The following is a 19,779-nucleotide window of genomic DNA, read 5'->3' as shown; positions in this document are numbered from 1 at the left end:
CCACTGAGTACACAAACACAACTAGAAATAGTGGTGTAGCTTTCCTAACAAACCTAGATGCTTCATCACCGCCAGAGAACTAACTAACCTCATAGTTGGAATGAGGAATCCTGAATTGCCTCAGAGCAGCCCGAAAGGAAAGTCAAAGCCCCCAACATATAAGGACGGTGATTTAAGAAAAAAATAACACACAGATGGTAGATATGGAATTAAGCAAAGTCAGGCTCTGCTAGCTAGATTTAAAAGTATAGGGTAGATTGCTGGTTGCAGCCAGTAAAAACCCTGAATAATACCAGAACCTGATAATCAAAAAATTCCCTAAAAAATCACATGATCTTCCTCCCGCTATATCAGGAACTCTTGTGGAAATACATTTAAATAGAAAATACAAATATAATAGAAAAGATCATAAATACCAAAACACATGAGATTCAAAAATACAAAACTCCTTATTAAAAACTCCCTTTCTTGCTGGGAATAAATTGTCATCCAAAAATAGTGCAGGAAGATCACTTATTCACTTGCAAGAAACAAAATGGGAATATTCTCTAACACAGATTTAGAAAAAGACATAGATTAAGCAGAAACGCCCTTCAGTGCAAATTCAGCCTTTAACCAAGCCCAGACTAAGAAAACAAAATACTTATCAGGCATAGCTGCAGACTCAGGATGACCTGGAAACAAAACCGATGCAAAGGAACGAAAATCCGCTGTGGAAATCATTCTTGGAATCCAAAAAGGCGCTGAAAAAAGGCAAAACAAAACCTACAGGGAAAGGCAAAAGCCTAAAGGCTGGAGGACAAATTCAGGACATCTTAACATGGAGCAGAAACAATTATCACCGGCAAAGGTTAGAGAGAGACTACCTTCCTATATCCCCCCAGGCTGGACTCCATAGGCTTCCTGAAACAGCAATCATCTCCGACACCTGACTGAGCGACAGATAAAGAATCAGACTCACTACCAGCAACAACCACCAGAGGGAGCCCAGAAACACTCCTGGGAACAGCACCATCTCTGATGATATTCACAACAGGGCCCATTTACTGTTTTTGCATAGGGGCCCTTATCGATCTCTGTCCACCAGTGGATTACACTTCTGCAGGATCTGACCACACCTTACCATAGTCGGATGGAGACTCTCCAGCAGCTGGAGGATGTGTTGCCATGAGCAACTCACTAGGTGACCTTACACTAAAGGGAGCAGAGCAGCATTTACCAGCCACGTGAGTCACGGGCGTGACAGCCTCATTGAGACATCAGTGATTTTTCTTGTACAAAACAAACCAGATCAATTTTTATCTGTGTTTTGGACCAGGCATCTCTGCTTCCTCAATGTTTCACTTTTTGCCATGAAGAGGTTCATATGAAAAAGAAAAAAAATTGCAGAACTTCTCCTAGTCATTAAAAATACACTGCACACAGAGGGCAATGTATGCTGTCTGTGACTTTTTATGTATCATAGACTTGTAGAGGGGTTGATTTGTGATTCAGATGGAAAAAATGACGTCTCTGATTTTTTTTAACACACTGCCCATAAAAAAACAGGCATGTTATACAACGCCATGGAATTGATATGTATTCTATCTGTGATAATGGATGTCTGAATGAGGCCCTACATATACACCAGTCATTGCAGAGTAGTCACAGATCAATTTTTACTTTACTATTTTTTTGATGATTTATTGCCATCAGGTAGAGAAAAGGCATAATCTTTGATCTAATATTAAATGTGGTTCTTTTTTGTTGTTATAGATAATAATAATAATAATAATTTTATTCATTTATATAGCGCTATTAATTCCACAGCGCTTTACATACATTGGCAACACTGTCCCCATTGGGGCTCACAATCTAGAGTCCCTATCTGTATGTCTTTGGAGTGTGGGAGGAAACCGGAGGAAACCCACGCAAACACGGGGAGAACATACAAACTCCTTGCAGATGGTGTCCTTGGTGGGATTTGAACCCAGGACCCCAGCGCTGCAAGACTGCAGTGCTAACCACTGAGCCACCGTGCTGCCCGTTTTAACCCCTTAAGATTTAACCCCTTTCAGGACTCATCAATTATGGACCTTCGGGACAAAGCATTTTTTGTTTCGGTTTTGTCTCCACGCATTCAAAGAGCGCAACCTTTCTATTTTTCCTTCAGTGTAACCATACGAAGACTTGTTTTCTGCGGTATGAGATCTATTTATCAGTGGCACAATTTTGAGGTGTATATATATCTTTTATTAACTTTTTATGTGAAGGCATGAAAAACATCAATTCTACCATTCTGTTTTCCATTTTAAATTTTACAGAGTCCACTGTATATGCATTCAGTAGGTCAGTACAATTATGGCAATACCAAATTTCTACAGCTCTATTTATGTTTTATTACCTATGTACATAAAATACATTTGTTTGTGTGTTCAGAGAGCTACAGTGGCATAATCTCGCGCATGCGCAGTAGCACTATCGCTGGACAGCACTGTTTTCAGATTGCGAGCGCCGGTGATGTTATTGCACATGCGCGAGATTATGGGCGGCTACTTCGTTGACGCTGGTGATGACAATGTCATCACCAGCGTCATCCAAGTACCCACCCATAATCTCGCGCCTGCGCAAAAAGATCGCCGGCACTCGAGATTTGAACAGTGCTCAGTCTCGCGATAGTGCCACTGGGCATGCGCAAGACTTCAGAAGCACTGTGGAAGATGTGGGCGGCGGCCTCATCTATGTCAATCAACACTGGGGGACGGCGAACAGTGGCAGGAGAGGGAATAACGGACGCAATACAGCCCGCCCTCGTGGCCAGCAAAGCTCATTAGCATACCAAAAGGTAATATTTTATAAAGTGTTTATTTAGGTCTGAAAGGGGGCCCAGTAGCAAGGGGAACCTATCTAGAATGCAGCCTAGGAGCTGCAGAAGGGGATTCTTTTAGTTTCATAGTGAAAAGTGACAGGTTCCATTTAAGCAAGTTGAAAATTAAATGATCTCTAAAAGGTATAAAGTTATAGATTACACATTTCCTTTGTATTTTAGGCCCCTAAAAATGTTATTTTCTTCTTTTACATTTTAAAATTAACAAAAAAGGAAAATGGGGCAATGCAAATGTTTGGGCATCCTGCTTGGTTAGTACATATGAAATCAAATATATCTGACACATGTTATTTCTCACATATGGAGACTCCAGACATCATAGAAATTCAAGAAAAATGGAGTCATATTCCAAAATACATATAAATTTTATTGGACATAGTTAATATTTCATACATTAAATAATCAAGAACAGGGGAAGGCAAAAGGGAGGGGGGGGGAGAAGAATAAAGTGCAAGGGTAGGGCAGCAATCACCACAGATCAAGGTACATGGCAAGCACTATGTCAAATTTCATTGTGGACAACAGCATGCATACAGAACGACAGCGTTTAAGCAGACCGCACAGGGTACAAAACCGCAGCTAGTGTAAAACGTGGGCACGGGGGACAACCCAGCAGGAGTGATGTAAATTAAAGGCCCATGGGAACTATGGTCAAGATGCACAGGCAGTTGGGAGCACTCACTGTGTTATCACATGTAATTTAAAGTACCACATGTACATGGTGCTCACAATCATAGCATGTGCTGCATACCATTATAGGGAAACATATTCCCATTCCCTTAAAGGGCTAACAGGACGTATAAAAATGTAAGGAGCTACTCCAAATTGCGGGTTAGCTCCCGTCCCAGCGGTGAGAATATAGCATTACGGTTATAACAAAGCCCGCTGTACAATCAAGACCATGCTGTGGTCCTACATAGAAAAAGGTAGAGGGTTAATTGTGCTTACCCATATATGACTTAGTAGTGAGAGCTGTCCAGGGGGCCCCGACGCAGCGTTTCGCATCGGGCTTCCTCGGGGGGCCTTTTGCCTTCCCCTGTTCTTGATTATTTAATGTATGAAATATTAACTATGTCCAATAAAATTTATATGTATTTTGGAATATGACTCCATTTTTCTTGGTTAGTACATAGTCCCACCTCTTTTGGCAAGTGTCACAGGTTGTAAACGCTTTTTGTAACCAGCCAAGTGTGTTTCAATTCTTGTTTGAGGGATTTTTATCCATTCTTCCTTGGAAAAGTCTTCCAGTTCTGTGAGATTCCTGCCTCATCTTGCATGCACTGCTCTTTTGAGTTCTAACCATAGATTTTCAATTATGTTCAGATCAAGGGTCTATGAGGGCCATTGTAAAATCTTATTGGTTGGTGAGATGTTCTTTTCCTGAAATTCTGTCTCATTTTCTCTCCACATACACCTTTGATCATTGTGGCCAAGAGTTCTATTTTAACCTCATCTGTCCACAGGACTTGTCTCCAAAATACATCAGCTTGTTTAAATGTTCTTTTGCATACTTCCGACTCTGAATTTTATGATGAGGATAGAGGAGAGGTTTTCTTCTGACTTTTGCACTAAGACCATTTTTTTGCAGGTGTCTCTGGAAAGTAGAACAATGTACCATCATTCCAGAATCTTTGTGAATGTCTTTTGCAATAAAGCAGGGGGTTCTGATTTGCCTCTTTAGCAATCCTACGATCAGCTTTCAGAGAAACTTTGCTTGATCCTCCAGACTTTACCTTGACCTTCACTGTTCCTGTTAACTGCCATTTCTTAATTACGTGATTGCAACCCCATGATTGCTATTTTATGGCACAATGTTAGAGGAGGCTGTGCTTTTATAAAGCTGTGAAATTTGCATCACCTGGCATTTCCTAACTATTATAGTGAACAAGCCAAAACCCTAATAGGCTAATTAAGGTCTGAAACCTTGGTCAAAGTTATCTGAGCACACAAATCTCCAAGGGTGTCAAAATGTTTGCATTGGCCCACTTTACTTTTTGTAACTTTTAAAATGTAAAAGATTAAAATATTTTTGTTTGCCTATTATACAAAGGAAATGTGTCATGCTGAGGTCCTGGGTTCAAATCCCCCCAAGACAATATCTGGAAGGCGTTTGTATGTTCTCCCCATGTTTGCGTGGGTTTCCTATGGGTTTTTCTCTTTTTCTTTACAATACTTATTAGTCCCACAAAAGGAAATAAATATGCGATCCTTTGATGGCATGAGCACTGCTCCTGTGCTCCTTTCCATTCTCATACCATACATGTACAGCATAGAGCAGTAAGAAAACTTTTTAAAAAACCAATTTACTATGTCAGGTTTTGCAAAGGGGTAAAAAAAAAACCTTTTTAGAGGGAACAAATCACCAGGATTTTCGTATATACGAAATATATACGTGATATACATATATCACTTTGTCTCTTGCAGGACCTGTGTGAGGTCATACCCATGTGACTAGAAGGGGCGGGGCCTCAGCCAATGTGACGCCCTGGACCCCAGGGGTCACAGGTCACAACACTCACCACATACACGCCCACACTAGAAAGGTTCCATCAGTCAACCACAAAGACCTGATTGCCTCCCTCAGTGTTAGACAGGCACACCAGGTGGGTGGAGTCAGGTGGAAAGACACGCCCCCCGAGGAGTCTGCTGGCCTGAGGTTGGAAAACAGAAAAGAGTCAAGTTCAGACAGACAGTGCAGACAGACGGTTCAAACAGGCAGGCAGACGGCAGTGGCCGCCTGCAGGAGATCGTGAATATGACCAGCGGAACCGTGAGGGACCGGGACAGGGTAGTGGCCCGCCGGAACTGAACCGGGGAGCTAACTGGATACCGGAGCACCAGGCAGAGTACTCAGACCCCGACTAGGCTATATGCCACCACCATAGTCGAATTAACTGATTGCGGTCTGGACCTCAGGGGTTCATTCCCACCAAAGTCCCGATTGAAGGCAACAGCCCAACCCATCCGGATAGTAGCCACCGCCAGAGGCCAGAGATCCAAGGGCCAGAGTCTGCGGGCAACAGGGGCTCCTACGACACATACACGCCGGGGAGCGGACTACCAGTGCCCAGGCACAGTGGTCACACTACAAACACAGGTGCATGAGATAGGCGGACATTGCCAACCCGACTAGGAAGCTGCAGCTGCGGGCCCCGTTCATTCCTCCATTTGGTTTACCAGTGACTCTGTGTGGTTTAATCGTGAGTACAACAGTGCCATCAGGCACCACACCGCGCTGCACCGCAACACTGCACCCTGCATCCCTGCCCACAGCCCGACCGGGCCCCGGGACCAACATCCCCTACCCACGGAGGGGTCAACACCTAGCTGCGCTACAACACCGCTCCCGAGAATCCCCGTACCTTTACAGCAGCAGTGGTGCCCACCATCACCACAACCCGTGGGTGGCGTCACAAACAATCATCCCAAAACCAAACACTCGCATTCCCCCGTGTGTAACGCCAACCCCCTTGCAGAGCGACGTGACCCCCGGGTCCGTGAGAAGCTTGAGCCACCACCCATAGAACGCGAGCACGGATCCGAGCGGCTCGGCAGACGCAGCCGAGGCCGCGGGGCGGTACCCCAACAAAGCTGGATGCGAGGTCACATGGGTATGACCTCACACAGGTCCTGCAAGAGACAAAGTGAATCGTTTGTATAATACTTATGCGAATTATAACAGGGGGAGGGGATAAGTATAAATATATTTTCTGCTCCTCAGCTGCAGTCACTCAACAAGCAGCTAATTTTATAAACTTTACTTTCTTGGATTTCAAAACCTAAACATCCGAGCTGACCACTATAGGTATGTATAGAATCAGCCTGATAGTGCCAGTATAGCACTGGCTTTAGGTTATATACGAAAATCCTGGTGATTGGTTCCCTTTAATGATGGTGGACTGAGCCTTGAAATGAAAATGTGAAATGAGACCAGAGGCCAGGTGTATATGGAGCTGTTCTAATGGCATTTTAGGCTTAGTTGACAACGCAAGTTATAAAAAAAATATAGACATCTAGATCCTGTTATACCAAACTACATAAAACCCATAATATAATAACCTGGCATAGTAATCTTTAACCCCTTAACGACCGAGGACAGTAATATTATGTCCTAGCGGTCATAGTATTACTGCCCGCGATCTGCCGCCGGCAGGATGCCACGATTGGCGCACATCTCAGCTGATTTTCACAGCTGAGATGTGTGCCTGCTAGGCGCGAGCAGAATCGTTATCTGCTCGTGCTGTTTAACCCCTTCAATGGCGCTGTCAATATGTGACAGCGCCATTATAACGGCATCGGTGGTAAACATTTACTTACCGGCCGATACCGGAAGTCACGTGGCATGATCACGTGACTTCCGGTGGTTGCTATGGTAGCACAGGGTCATGTGATGACTCCTGTAGCTGACATGAATTACTTTCGGTTTCACTCGGCCCAGAGCCGAGTGAAGCAGAAAGTGAGCATATCTGCTGTTTACAGCTGTATAGCTGTGATCAGCAGATGTGGCAGAGCTATCGGATTGTTGATCCATATAGCCCCCTAAAGGGACTAGTAAAATAAAAAAAAAAGTAAAAATAAAGTTTTAAAAATTTTAAAAAAACCAAACCTAGAAGTTCAAATCACATATTACACTTTTTTTTGCAAATATTAGGACGACTAATAATTGATAAGTAGTAGATCAATAATGAGAGCGAACAGCATATACAGACATTTATCATGGGAACTGCTCCTTAGACATACTGTATATTGTATAATATACTGTATGTAAAAAACTAAACATGCTCAGTTACTTTCCTAGGTTTTAGAGCCACTATCTCAGAATCATTGGGTCCCCACAATCAGACCACCGAATGATTGATACGTTATCCCCTATCCTATGAATAATGGATAACAACTTAATATTTTTAAAATAATCCTTTAAATCTTCAAATCTTACGCTTTGATTCTGAGTTGCTTTTTGCAATGATAGGAAGTGGTCTGAGGCTAGGGTAACAGTACATATAGTTTACAGTACAGATGTACTCTTCTATATTGTAGACACATAACAGAAAAGTGTCCTTTTGGCATATACTCAAACATGGATACAAGATACAATTTTTTTGGACAGTATTAAGAAGCCTAGGCTGTGACTACTTACAGAAAGACTCAAAAACATAAATGTTGAGAAATACTTTTTTTTTCTTAAAAAACAAACAAACAATACCAGACATATGTTGCTGCATAACACAGGCTTATAAATCTATAACAACCTCTGATAAATAAGAAAAAAATGCCAAACCATACTATTCACTAGAATACATTTTATTAACTTTAATGTTTAAAATTAATTTATATATACAGTATGTATACTGTGTGTGTGTATGTATATATATATGTATATATATATATATATATATATATATATATATATATATATATATATACATACACACTAAAATCAGAAGGGGTTCAAATAGCCATGCACATCATGTAGTCTATTCTCCTCATTTCTTGGTAAAACAATTCTCAAATCTCTCAAATCTAAAATTGTATTTCAATATATGCAGGTAATACAATAATTTATCACTACTATACAGTAAAACCAGAATCATTTAGCTCTCTAATATATAGACTGCATACATATTATTTATCCGAATTTACTAATTAAATGTACTAAATACCCAACCAATTAATATCAAAGTAACATCCATAGTACAATAAATTATTAAATTATGACTGGGTTTCAATTTAAACTTCAAAGTTGTATTTATGCAGATGGTCTAAGTATATTAGATAAATGAACAATAGTGGAATGTTTATGAAGCATCAAATAAACAAATAAAAAGCAAAATAGCATAAGACGATGCATACTTATTAGCAACCGTGTTCTATTATGATGACTAGTGGCCAGGGGGTGAGAACCAGGCGCCTCGACGCGCGTTTCACTCTTGTTTTCTCAGGAGGCATGTGGACAAAAAGCTATCAAATACCTGCCTATTTATATTGCCTTTTGTTTGTTTATTTGATACTGAATAGACATTCCAGTATTATTCCAGTAATTATTAAATTTGGTTAAATAACATGTATGTATGCAGCCTATATATTAGAGATCTATATGATTCTGGTTTTACTGTATAGTATTGATAAATCATTATATTACTGGCATATATTGAAATACAATTTTAGAATTGAAAATTCTTATACAAAGATATGAGGAAATTAGACTACATAATGTGCATGGCTATTTGATAGAAATATTACAATTGTGACTTTTTTTGTGGCCTGAGGAGGTGGAACCTTTGTTGGAACCCCTGCTGACTTTAGTGTATGTATATGTGTGTATATAATATATGTGTGTGTATATATATATATATATATATATATATATATAAAGAATGAATTTTAAACATTATATTTAATAAAATGTATTCTAGTGAATAGTATGGTTTGGCATTTTTTCTGATTTATCAGAGGTTGTTATAGATACGTTTTTGATGCTGTATTCCATTGACTTGTGTGCCAATCGGAGAACATACTTAGCATATAGTTGCATGAATCTGCACAATTTTAGACAACATATAAAGGTAAGACATATTGTTATGCTTCAGTTTCCCTCATTACATACAATACAATGAAAAACAACCTCACATCAGAGTATGTAAAGGCAGCTAGCCGTATGCAGTGTGGTTCAATTTTTTATGACTATATTCTAAGTAAAATCTTTTTTTTTTGCTTACTTCCTGCATTAAAAACCTTTACAGCAATTTGTATACTTTATTAAATTTTAAGGGGTTTACAATAACAGGGGAGGGGGTAATTGAAGTATTTAAAATGCATTCTTAAAAATATTGTTGAAAGAACAAAGAAGGGGAAGAGGAAGGGAAGAAAGGGTAGGCTAAAAGTGGATGGGGAAGGGGTATTGGAGGGGAAGTGGGAATGGAAGAGGTTAGGGAATATAAAGGGGGAGGAGAAAGGGAAGGAAGATAGACGTTGAGGCAATTCGTTAAGTTTCAAAGTCAAGCAAGATTATAAACTCTTATATTCATTTAGCACAGTAAATAAACACATTCGGAAATAACATATTACATTTATATTATTTAGAGAATGTCAAGGAACTAAGTCAAAACAAGGTTTGGCATGTATTTCTGGGACCAAGGAGACCATCTTATTTTATATCTTTGATAGTTTTTTTCTTTTAACGCAATATTATACTCTTCTAAATTATGAGCTGAAACCCTGTCCGTAACTTCTGAAATAGATGGTATTCTTTCTTCTCTCCAGTTGGCTGCTAATAAATTCTTAATAACTAAGAAAATGTGACAATGTATCTATATTTTTTCTTTACAGCAATTTGTACGTTAAATGTATGAGTTGTGTGAACACATCCCACAGTAATACCCTGTTTCCCCAAAAATAAGACCTACCCCGAAAATAAGCTCTAGTAGGATTTTGGGGGCTATTTAGAGTATGCTTCAAATATAAGCCCTAGTTGCGTTTTTAGTCCCAATATTCATTTTCATCATTGTAAGTACTATTACTAATATTACTATTTAAAGCAATTTATTCTGATCTCAGTTTATTCAAACTAGAAAGATTCAGACTTACCTGCCTAATTTTAGTTCCTACCATAGAAGCGCTTGTATCAATCACAAAAACCACATTCTTTGGTAGTGGAGGCAGATCTGTAGGTGCAAAGTAATGCACAAAGTATCCATTTAAAACCTAGAAAAAAAGGGCACATTTAATGTGTGTTAAATTGACTAAATATTCAGTTAAATCAGAGTAACATCACATATAGTACAATGGCTATAACTTTATTGCAGCTTTTAATTCTTAGCTGATACATAAAGCTGAGTAAATTTACTTTAAATTATCTATAATCAGGGCTGTATTATCCATTAGGCACTGGAACTGGCTGTTTGGGGGCACATTTTTTTTTAAACCCTCCACCCTACTATGCGCTGATCTTCATAGAAAATCCAGTAGCTTTTATGGAAAGAAATGAAGGGGCAGAGTCGAATTTAGCCAGATGGTTGTTAAATTGACAGCTTCCTTCCCTGACGTGCAGTGGCGTGATAAGGTTACTTCTTCATGCTGCTGATGTATAGTGCCTTGAAAAGGTATCCATAACCTGTAAAATGTTTCCATGTTACACCCACAAACATAAATGTATTTAATTAGGATTTTTTGTAACATACCAACACTAAATAGCAAGCATTTGTGAAGCGGAAAGGAAATGATACATGGGTTTTCTAAATATTTTAAACATATAAATCTGAAAATTGTGATGCGCATTTGTATTCAGCCCTTTGAATCAATACTTTGTAGGACCACCTTTTACAGCAAATACTGCTGCAAGTCTTTTGGGGTCTGTCTTTACCAGATTTGCACATCTAGAGGATTATATTTTTACGCATTCCTCTTTGCAAAATAGCTCTATCTCAGTGAGATTGGATGGAGAGTATCTGTGAGCAGCAATTTTAAAGTCTTGACACAGATTCTCAATGGGATTTAGGTCTGGACTTTGACTTGATCATTCTAACACATAAATATGGTTTGGTCTAAACCATTCCATTGTACCTCTGGCAGGATGTTTATGATTGCTGTCCTGCTGGAAGGTAAACCTACACCCCGGTATAAGACGTCTTGCAGCCTCTAACAGGTTTTCCTCCAGGATTGAGCTGTATTTAGCTCTATCCATCGTTCCATCAACTATGACCAGCTTCCATGTACTTGTCAGTGTGGGATTCATAGCACATAAGGTGGGATAGTGTGGCTGTTATAGTACATTACGGGGGATGGTTTTGCTGTCATAGTACGGGAGTAAGGGAGAAAGGTGTGGTAATTTTCATGGCTCAGCTGGGGATGTTATCCGCTGACCTGTTGTTGCATGAACAATTCCTCTGTCTGCTGGGCTATTGCCTTTAATTCCCTATCTAAATGCTGATGGTTCTGTGTTCTAACTTTTTGCTTCATTCCTCTCCAGGTGTTTCTCATTTTCCTATTTTGATCTACCCTATCACATTCTAGGTTAGGTTATACAATGGATACGGAAAGTATTCAGACCCCTTTAAAATTTGCAAAAATTTCTACATTTCTGTTTTGTTTTCTGACAAGATGAGGTGCAGAGTGTACATTACTGAGAAAAAAAACTTTTTTGAATTTACTAAATGGCTGCAATCAAAGAAAGTGTGAAAAATTTAAAGGGGTCTGAATACTTTCCGTACCCACTGTATATGTTCACCTTTCACTGCACTTCCTTGTTGGCTATACTTCTAGGTAGATTTGTTGTTTAGGAGTTTCAGCTCTTCAACTTAGGGGTTTATCTTTTGGTAAACAGTAGTTGAGTTCTTCCTGTGAGTTGTTTTGTTTTTTCTTCCCAGCACCTATTCCTTTCACCTTATATGAACATGTTTAGTTCTCTCACTCTTTTTTGTAGCTTTCTGTACACCTTTCTCTCCCATTGTTAGCAGTGTCTCACAGACTCCCCTTTGGTCCTTCAGGAGGTATGAGAAACCCCTCGACAGCCTTTCAGGGAGTCAGATCCGAGATGGTGTTGCTATTTCTGTGGCTATGGTCTTTCTAACTCTGTACAGGGACCAGTTCAGTGCAGTTGTGTCTTCTCCCTGTAATAGGTTTTCCCCTTTTCCATTACCGATGTATGAGAGTGTTTATGTTCAAAACAGCAGTCATAGCATAAAATTTGGGATGATGAGGCAACTTTTTATTAGAGAAGAGAGTGTGATGGTAATTTTTTTTTTTTTTTTGCAGTAAGCATACTGAGGGTCACCTTTTAAGGGACACAACTAGGGCCTTATATAGGGCACAGCATGGATGGATAGTTTTATCTGGGGGGGGGGGGCACTATAACAACACTATTACTTTTAAGGACTCGGCGTTAGAATCTGCTGTAGAAAACCAGAGAAAAGGTAAGTCTGCAGACATGAGCTCTGGCTGTTTAACCCCTTCACCACCCTGCGATTTTCTGTTTTTTTATTTTCGTTTTTCCTCCCCTTCTTCCAAGAACCAACTTTTTATTTTTCTGTCAACATATCCGTATTAGGGCTTGCTTTTTGCGGGACAAGTTGTACTTTTGAATGAAACCATACAGTTTACCATATAGTGTATTAGAAAATGGCAAGAAAAAATCTAACTGTGGTGAAATTGAAAAAAAAAAGTGCAATTACACAATTGTTTTTTGAGTTTTTTATTTGCCATGTTCACTAAATGGTAAAACTGACTTAGCAGTATGATTCTTCAGGTCAGAATGAGTTTTCGGATACGAAGCATGTATAGTTTTTCTTTTATTTGATTGGTGAAAGAATATTCAGAAGTTTAAAACTTTGCTTTTGGCGCCATTTTCCCGAGACCCATAATATATTCATTATTCGGGATCTGGGGTTGTATAATGGCTTATATTTTTGCACCCTGAGCTCAAATTTTTGCTGATATAATTGTTGGGTAGATGTGATGTTTGAATCGTCTTTCATTACATTCCATTGTAATGTTGCGACAGCCAGAAAACATAATTCTGTATTGAGGTTTTTTTTGTTACTCTGTACGAATTGCATTAATTTCTATTTTGATAGATTGGATATTTCTGAACACAGCAATACCAAGAATTTTTTTATGGTTTTATTTTCAATGGGACAAAAGGGGATGATTTGATCTTTTGTGTTTTTTTTTTTTTCATATTTTATAAAAACTTTTTTCACACTTTATTTTTTTTACTAATCTCCTTAGGAGACTTGAAGCTGTGATCATCCAATTGCTTGTGCTGTAGAGAGCAGTGAACCAGCACTGCTCTGCACAGTAGAAATGATGACGTCCTATGAACGACAGCTCACAGCCAGCGTTCACAGGGTTTTTGTTATGCCAAAAACAGGGATCATCAGCTGAACACCAATGTCATGACAACCCATCAGCACCCCGGCATCGCCGATGGGAGCAGAAAATGGTGCGCTCCCCGTAGCGTGTGTTAAATCCCGCTCTCGGAGACTTATAGAGAGATTTAAATGGATAACAGTTGTGGATGGATCCCCGATCCACCTGTGGTTGTTAGAGGCACAAGCTGGCTGATCAAATCAGCAGATATGTGCATGGAAAGATACAGGCTCGGCGTATGAGTCCGCATCAAAGGCAGGGACATGACCTTGGATATAGCAGTACTCTCAAGATTGTGAAGGGGTTAAAGTCATCCTTGCATAAAGATCAGATAAAGGAGAAAGGGATGATTATTGATCCATCTCCTATAAAGTATCTAGTTCCAAGGGTGCATTTACAATTGCCAATTTCAACTGAAATAACAGCTGATCGGCCATATAAAGTGCTGTACTGGAGGTCTACACAGATTTAAAGGACCTAATACATATACAATATCTCATAATAGTGACGTTACAATTAAAATGTTTAATAGTACTACTGTATTACAGTATGGTCCAGAGCCTGATGATGGCTGGTAACAAAAACTCCCAGGATCAATTTACCATTGTTATGGTCATATTGGGAGTTGAAGGTGCATGCACTGCAAATGACTTTGCAGTTGATAGCTATACTAAGCTTGGTGCTATATTCATATAGTGATGGTCATTCTTGTGCTTTATTCATGCACCGATGATGGTTTTGGTGTTGTATTTATGTGGTGATGGTGATTCTGGTGTTGTTTTCATGTACTGATTATGATATTTCTGGTGCTGTATTTTTGTAGTGATAATGGTTATGGTGCTCTATTTATGTGCTGTTGAGGGTTCTGGTACTGTATTCCTGTACTGATGTCAGATCTGATCCTGGTTCTGCTCATGTATTCATGTACTGATGGTGTCTCAGGTGCTGTATTCATATACTGACATGGAATTAAGTATTTTAGAAAAGTTACAGGTCACATAGATGACTTCCAGGTTTTGGAAGTTGACATTCAAGACCAATTTTTACAAAGAATGGATGTAAGGCAGTTCAATGTTGCCAGTCGTGAAATATATAATAGTAGTAAAGTGTATGTTGTCTCACACTTATTATCAGCTACCATTGCACTGTACCATCTATATTACAATGTATCAAAATATAAAATGTGATAGCCAGATAAATAAACTGCATAATGAGAAACTCAAAATGTCAGAATTGCATATCTTGTTTGCTGTCGGAACAGAGCAGGAAATACAGAATGAGGCGATCAAAACATTGTAGCTGTAACGATCCATACCACATAGTGATGTCGGTAATACTACAATCCTGGAATATTTCTGGTCACCATTAATGGTGATGTATAAATACAGACATAAATATCTAGTTGCTAATAAAGTTGCTAAATATATACTAATAATACATTTCAACAAGTAACATCTACTTCAAATTGTATTTTTGTAATGGGGTTGTAAGTTGTAGGTTTTTAGTAGGGAAGAAAACACTGGTAACATAGCTATAGTAAAAAAAATAATATATTCCCTTCAAGTAAAAAAGCTTTTTTATTATTATAGATACCTGAATGTCTCCAACGCTGAGCTCTCTTCTTACGTCATAGCGAACAACAAAATCACCCAGAATCCCATTTTGAATGATCTTGGCTTGCTGGAGCACATTGGGCTTAAATGTTATTTTTGCAAAGTTTTCTGTTTGATTGATTACTGTGGAAGGAGGAGGAGCTGTGCCATCTGTTGGAGAAAGAAACCATTTTGACCATTTTCTAAACATCTGGTAAATTATAACATCCTGTAGTCCAATATATGTATTTATTGTCATTAATAAGATAAGTTTTATGTTCATGGAGGAATTAATAATTAATGTAGAGGTTTGGAGTAAGCAAAGACTGCCAGGACATTCCCTTTCCTCTTTTTATAGTCCTGTGTTCTTTAATAGAATAACATTTCAAGATCAAGTTACAAAAATAAGAAACTAAATCCAAAACCTAAAGAGCACATACAGTAGTGACCAAAATTTTTGCTTTTTTTTTTTTTTTTAATTACAGTGTAATTACTTCTGTCTGGTTGTTGTGAGGCCAATTTCCTGGTGATTTTAGTAAACTAGAAAACAATGGTTGTCAGCTCTAAGGATGAAAATTGTGTTCGACATTGTTTTCTCCCTTTATGTCTTAATTTTCCACATTTGCCTGGCCAAATGATTGGAATATTTTGTCATGAGTAGTCTAAGCTTGCCTATTTTTTTTTTTTGTTTGTGTGTTTTTAGGTTAAAACATGGCAAAGACAAAGACAAATTTATCACCAGATGTCAGGAAGCTTATTATTCTGAGACTGAAGTCACACAAAAGAAAAAAAGAAGCAGCTATGGAATTCAACTGTTCTCAGAGACAAATGTCACATATAATAAAAAAAGGAAAAGAAGGTTCCGGAACAGCTGACAAACCTGGAAGTGGACGACCACTGAAAAACGTCCTCCAAAGGTGATAAGATTATTAAGAAAAAGTCTATATCTGATGTCCATAAAAGTGCTGTACAGATTTTGCACAAACTGAACGAAGAGTATGGTGTCAAAGTGAGTCGACAAACTGTAGTGTGACAGCTAAAAGCAGTAGGCTTGAATGCACAAGTTTCAGTCAGGAAGTCTTTCATCTCTGCAGAGAACCGGAAGATCCGATTTGAATTTGCCAAAGAACACAGCAAATGGAAAGAGACAGATTGGTCTAAAGTATTGCGGTAGGATGAATCCAAGTTCAATCTTTTTGGTAGTAATGGCAAGCACTACAGTGCCTACAAGTAGTATTCAACCCCCTGCAGATTTAGCAGGTTTGATAAGATGCAAATAAGTTAGAGCCTGCAAACTTCAAACAAGAGCAGGATTTATTAACAGATGCATAAATCTTACAAACCAACAAGTTATGTTGCTCAGTTAAATTTTAATAAATTTTCAACATAAAAGTGTGGGTCAATTATTATTCAACCCCTAGGTTTAATATTTTGTGCAATAACCCTTGTTTGCAATTGCAGCTAATAATCGTCTTTTATAAGACCTGATCAGGCCGGCACAGGTCTCTGGAGTTATCTTGGCCCACTCCTCCATGCAGATCTTCTCCAAGTTATCTAGGTTCTTTGGGTGTCTCATGTGGACTTTAATCTTGAGCTCCTTCCACAAGTTTTCAATTGGGTTAAGGTCAGGAGACTGACTAGACCACTGCAACACCTTGATTTTTTTCCCTCTTGAACCAGGCCTTGGTTTTCTTGGCTGTGTGCTTTGGGTCGTTGTCTTGTTGGAAGATGAAATGACGACCCATCTTAAGATCCTTGATGGAGGAGCGGAGGTTCTTGGCCAAAATCTCCAGGTAGGCCGTGCTATCCATCTTCCGATGGATGCGGACCAGATGGCCAGGCCCCTTGGCTGAGAAACAGCCCCACAGCATGATGCTGCCACCACCATGCTTGACTGTAGGGATGGTATTCTTGGGGTCATATGCAGTGCCATCCAGTCTCCAAACGTCACGGTTGTGGTTGGCACCAAAGATCTCAATCTTGGTCTCATCAGACCAGAGAACCTTGAACCAGTCTGTCTCAGAGTCCTCCAAGTGATCATGAGCAAACTGTAGACGAGCCTTGACATGACGCTTTGAAAGTAAAGGTACCTTACGGGCTCGTCTGGAACGGAGACCATTGCGGTGGAGTACGTTACTTATGGTATTGACTGAAACCAATGTCCCCACTGCCATGAGATCTTCCCGGAGCTCCTTCCTTGTTGACCTTGGGTTAGGCTTGACTCTTCGGACAAGCCTGGCCTCGGCACGGGTGGAAACTTTCAAAGGCTGTCCAGGCCGTGGAAGGCTAACAGTAGTTCCATAAGCCTTCCACTTCCGGATGATGCTCCCAACAGTGGAGACAGGTAGGCCCAACTCCTTGGAAAGGGTTTTGTACCCCTTGGCAGCCTTGTGACCCTCCACGATCTTGTCTCTGATGGCCTTGGAATGCTCCTTTGTCTTTCCCATGTTGACCAAGTATGAGTGCTGTTCACAAGTTTGGGGAAGGTCTTAATTAGTCAGAAAAGGCTGGAAAAAGAGATAATTAATCCAAACATGTGAAGCTCATTGTTCTTTGTGCCTGAAATACTTCTTAATCCTTTAGGGGAACCAAACAGAGTTCTTGTGGTTTGAGGGGTTGAATAATAAATGACCCTCTGAATAAACTTTTCACAATTTAAAAAAAAAAAAATAAAAAAAATAAATAACATTCTTTTTTGCTGCAGTGCATTTCACACTTCCAGGCTGATCTACAGTCCAAATGTCACAATGGCAAGTTAATTCTGAATGTGTAAACCTGCTAAATCTGCAGGGGGTTGAATACTACTTGTAGGCACTGTATATATACCATCCAATTGGAAAACATAATGATGTAAGGGACCAATGTGACGCCCTGGCCTATCAGGTCATCACAGGGTATGGTGCAATCTGTCCTTCTGTGCAATATCCACCTCCTCCTTGGTTACGGGTCCCTAACCAATGGTGTTGCCAAAACCAGCTAATCAAAATCCTAGGAACACTCTGCACCACACCCACCAGACACACCAGTGGACGGCCTGAGTGGAATAGGGTCGCCCACTTGGGGGGTTGGTAAGGGGAGGTCAGGAGTGTCAGGAGTAGGCCAGTGTAATGTTGGAAGTGAAGGAGAGAGGAGGTCAGGAACTGGGCTCCTTGGAAGTACTAGGTAGCAGACGGTGGTTTGGGCCTAGTAGGAGCTGGACCCCCGGTCGCAGGGGATCGTGACAAGGGGCATGGTATTGTCGTGAAGGACAGCTGGCGGCCTTGTACCATAACCGGGCTGGGACCAGGGCACGACTGTGTTCGTGGACCCTAGGTCAGGGAGTAGTTTTAGGCAACCTGCAATTCAACCGACGAGAACGGAGCCTTCAAGATCCGCTCTCCACCCACTCCAAAATCAGGGTACTAGCGCAACGATGGGATACGACTTTCCACTAAAACGGTCCAGGAAATCCCAAGCGTGAACCCTGAGAGCAAGCTCCCCCAGTTAGCCACACTGGGGAGCGGGACTAGTTTCAAGCTATAGGGGACAACTAGGAAGAGACCGAGGTGCCAAGGGAAAAGTCACAGATCATCAGGCAACACCACCAGAAACGGGACCCAGACGTGCTGCCCCTCAGCGGCAGAGGTGTCCAGAACTTTGGTTTACTAAGTTGTCTGAGTGAGTATGCAAGTGACTCTTACCTCCCCAACGGCACATCCCTGTCACCATCACCGAGTCCCGGGGCTTCCCCCCTACCCGTGGATGAGTTAAACACCTGGCTGCCCACTCCATCGCCACTGGGTATTCCCCAGCTGCAGCGGTGGTACTCCACCTTACCACACACCATGGGTGACGTCACAAACTGTAAATACACCATCCCCTGTAAATACCCCCTTAATTCAAGCGGCCGTATGACCCTCGGGTCCGGACGCTCCTTGAGCCACCGCGGATCGGGATCCGAGCAGCCCAGCTGCTGATGCGGGGGTGGCACACCAACACCTAAAATGAAACATGGTGGTGGCAATGTCATGGTTTAGGGCTGATTTTCTGCATCTGCCTTGGCCCTCTGCATAGAATTAATGGAAATATGAATGCTACCATTTACAAGGAAATACTGGAGATTGTAATGCTGCCACATGGTAAAACCAAAGTAGGCAGAGGCTGGAAATTCCAGCAAGACAATGACCCTAAGCATATATCTAATTTAGTTAAAAAAGTTTTAGCAAAGAAAAACGTTCATCTGTTGCAATGGCCAAACCATTCACCTGATTTAAACCCTATTGAGCACCTTTGAGAGGAGTTGGGGCAATGAGTTGGGGCCTGTACCCATAGCAATAAAGATGAATTGTTTGCAGATTCTGCAAATGGAATAGAGAAATATCCCTCAAGATGTTTCAACGCCCCGTCGGTGTGGTACAGTAATTAAAGTAAGAGGTTATGCTACAAAATACTAAGTTATGGCATTGTAAACAATGAATT

The 19,779-nt window shown here is 40.3% G+C and overlaps 1 protein-coding gene across 1 annotated transcript in view; it reads right to left on the bottom strand.

The window, feature by feature from the left end:
- Positions 1–19,779, bottom strand: part of ITIH5 (inter-alpha-trypsin inhibitor heavy chain 5) — a 135,183-nt gene that overhangs the window by 70,287 nt on the left and 45,117 nt on the right. Inside the window, exons 6-7 of the mRNA XM_075345320.1 lie at positions 15,323–15,492; positions 10,451–10,567 (exon numbers count right to left, since the gene is read on the bottom strand). Coding sequence (XP_075201435.1) covers positions 10,451–10,567; positions 15,323–15,492 — 287 coding nt within the window. The remainder of the gene's footprint in view (positions 1–10,450; positions 10,568–15,322; positions 15,493–19,779) is intronic.

The sequence above is a fragment of the Anomaloglossus baeobatrachus genome, chromosome 4 (genome assembly GCF_048569485.1).
Source record: "Anomaloglossus baeobatrachus isolate aAnoBae1 chromosome 4, aAnoBae1.hap1, whole genome shotgun sequence".
Lineage (NCBI taxonomy): Eukaryota > Metazoa > Chordata > Amphibia > Anura > Aromobatidae > Anomaloglossus > Anomaloglossus baeobatrachus.
The sequence above is the reverse complement of the archived record's forward strand: the minus strand, read 5'-3'. Positions and strand labels throughout refer to the sequence as shown.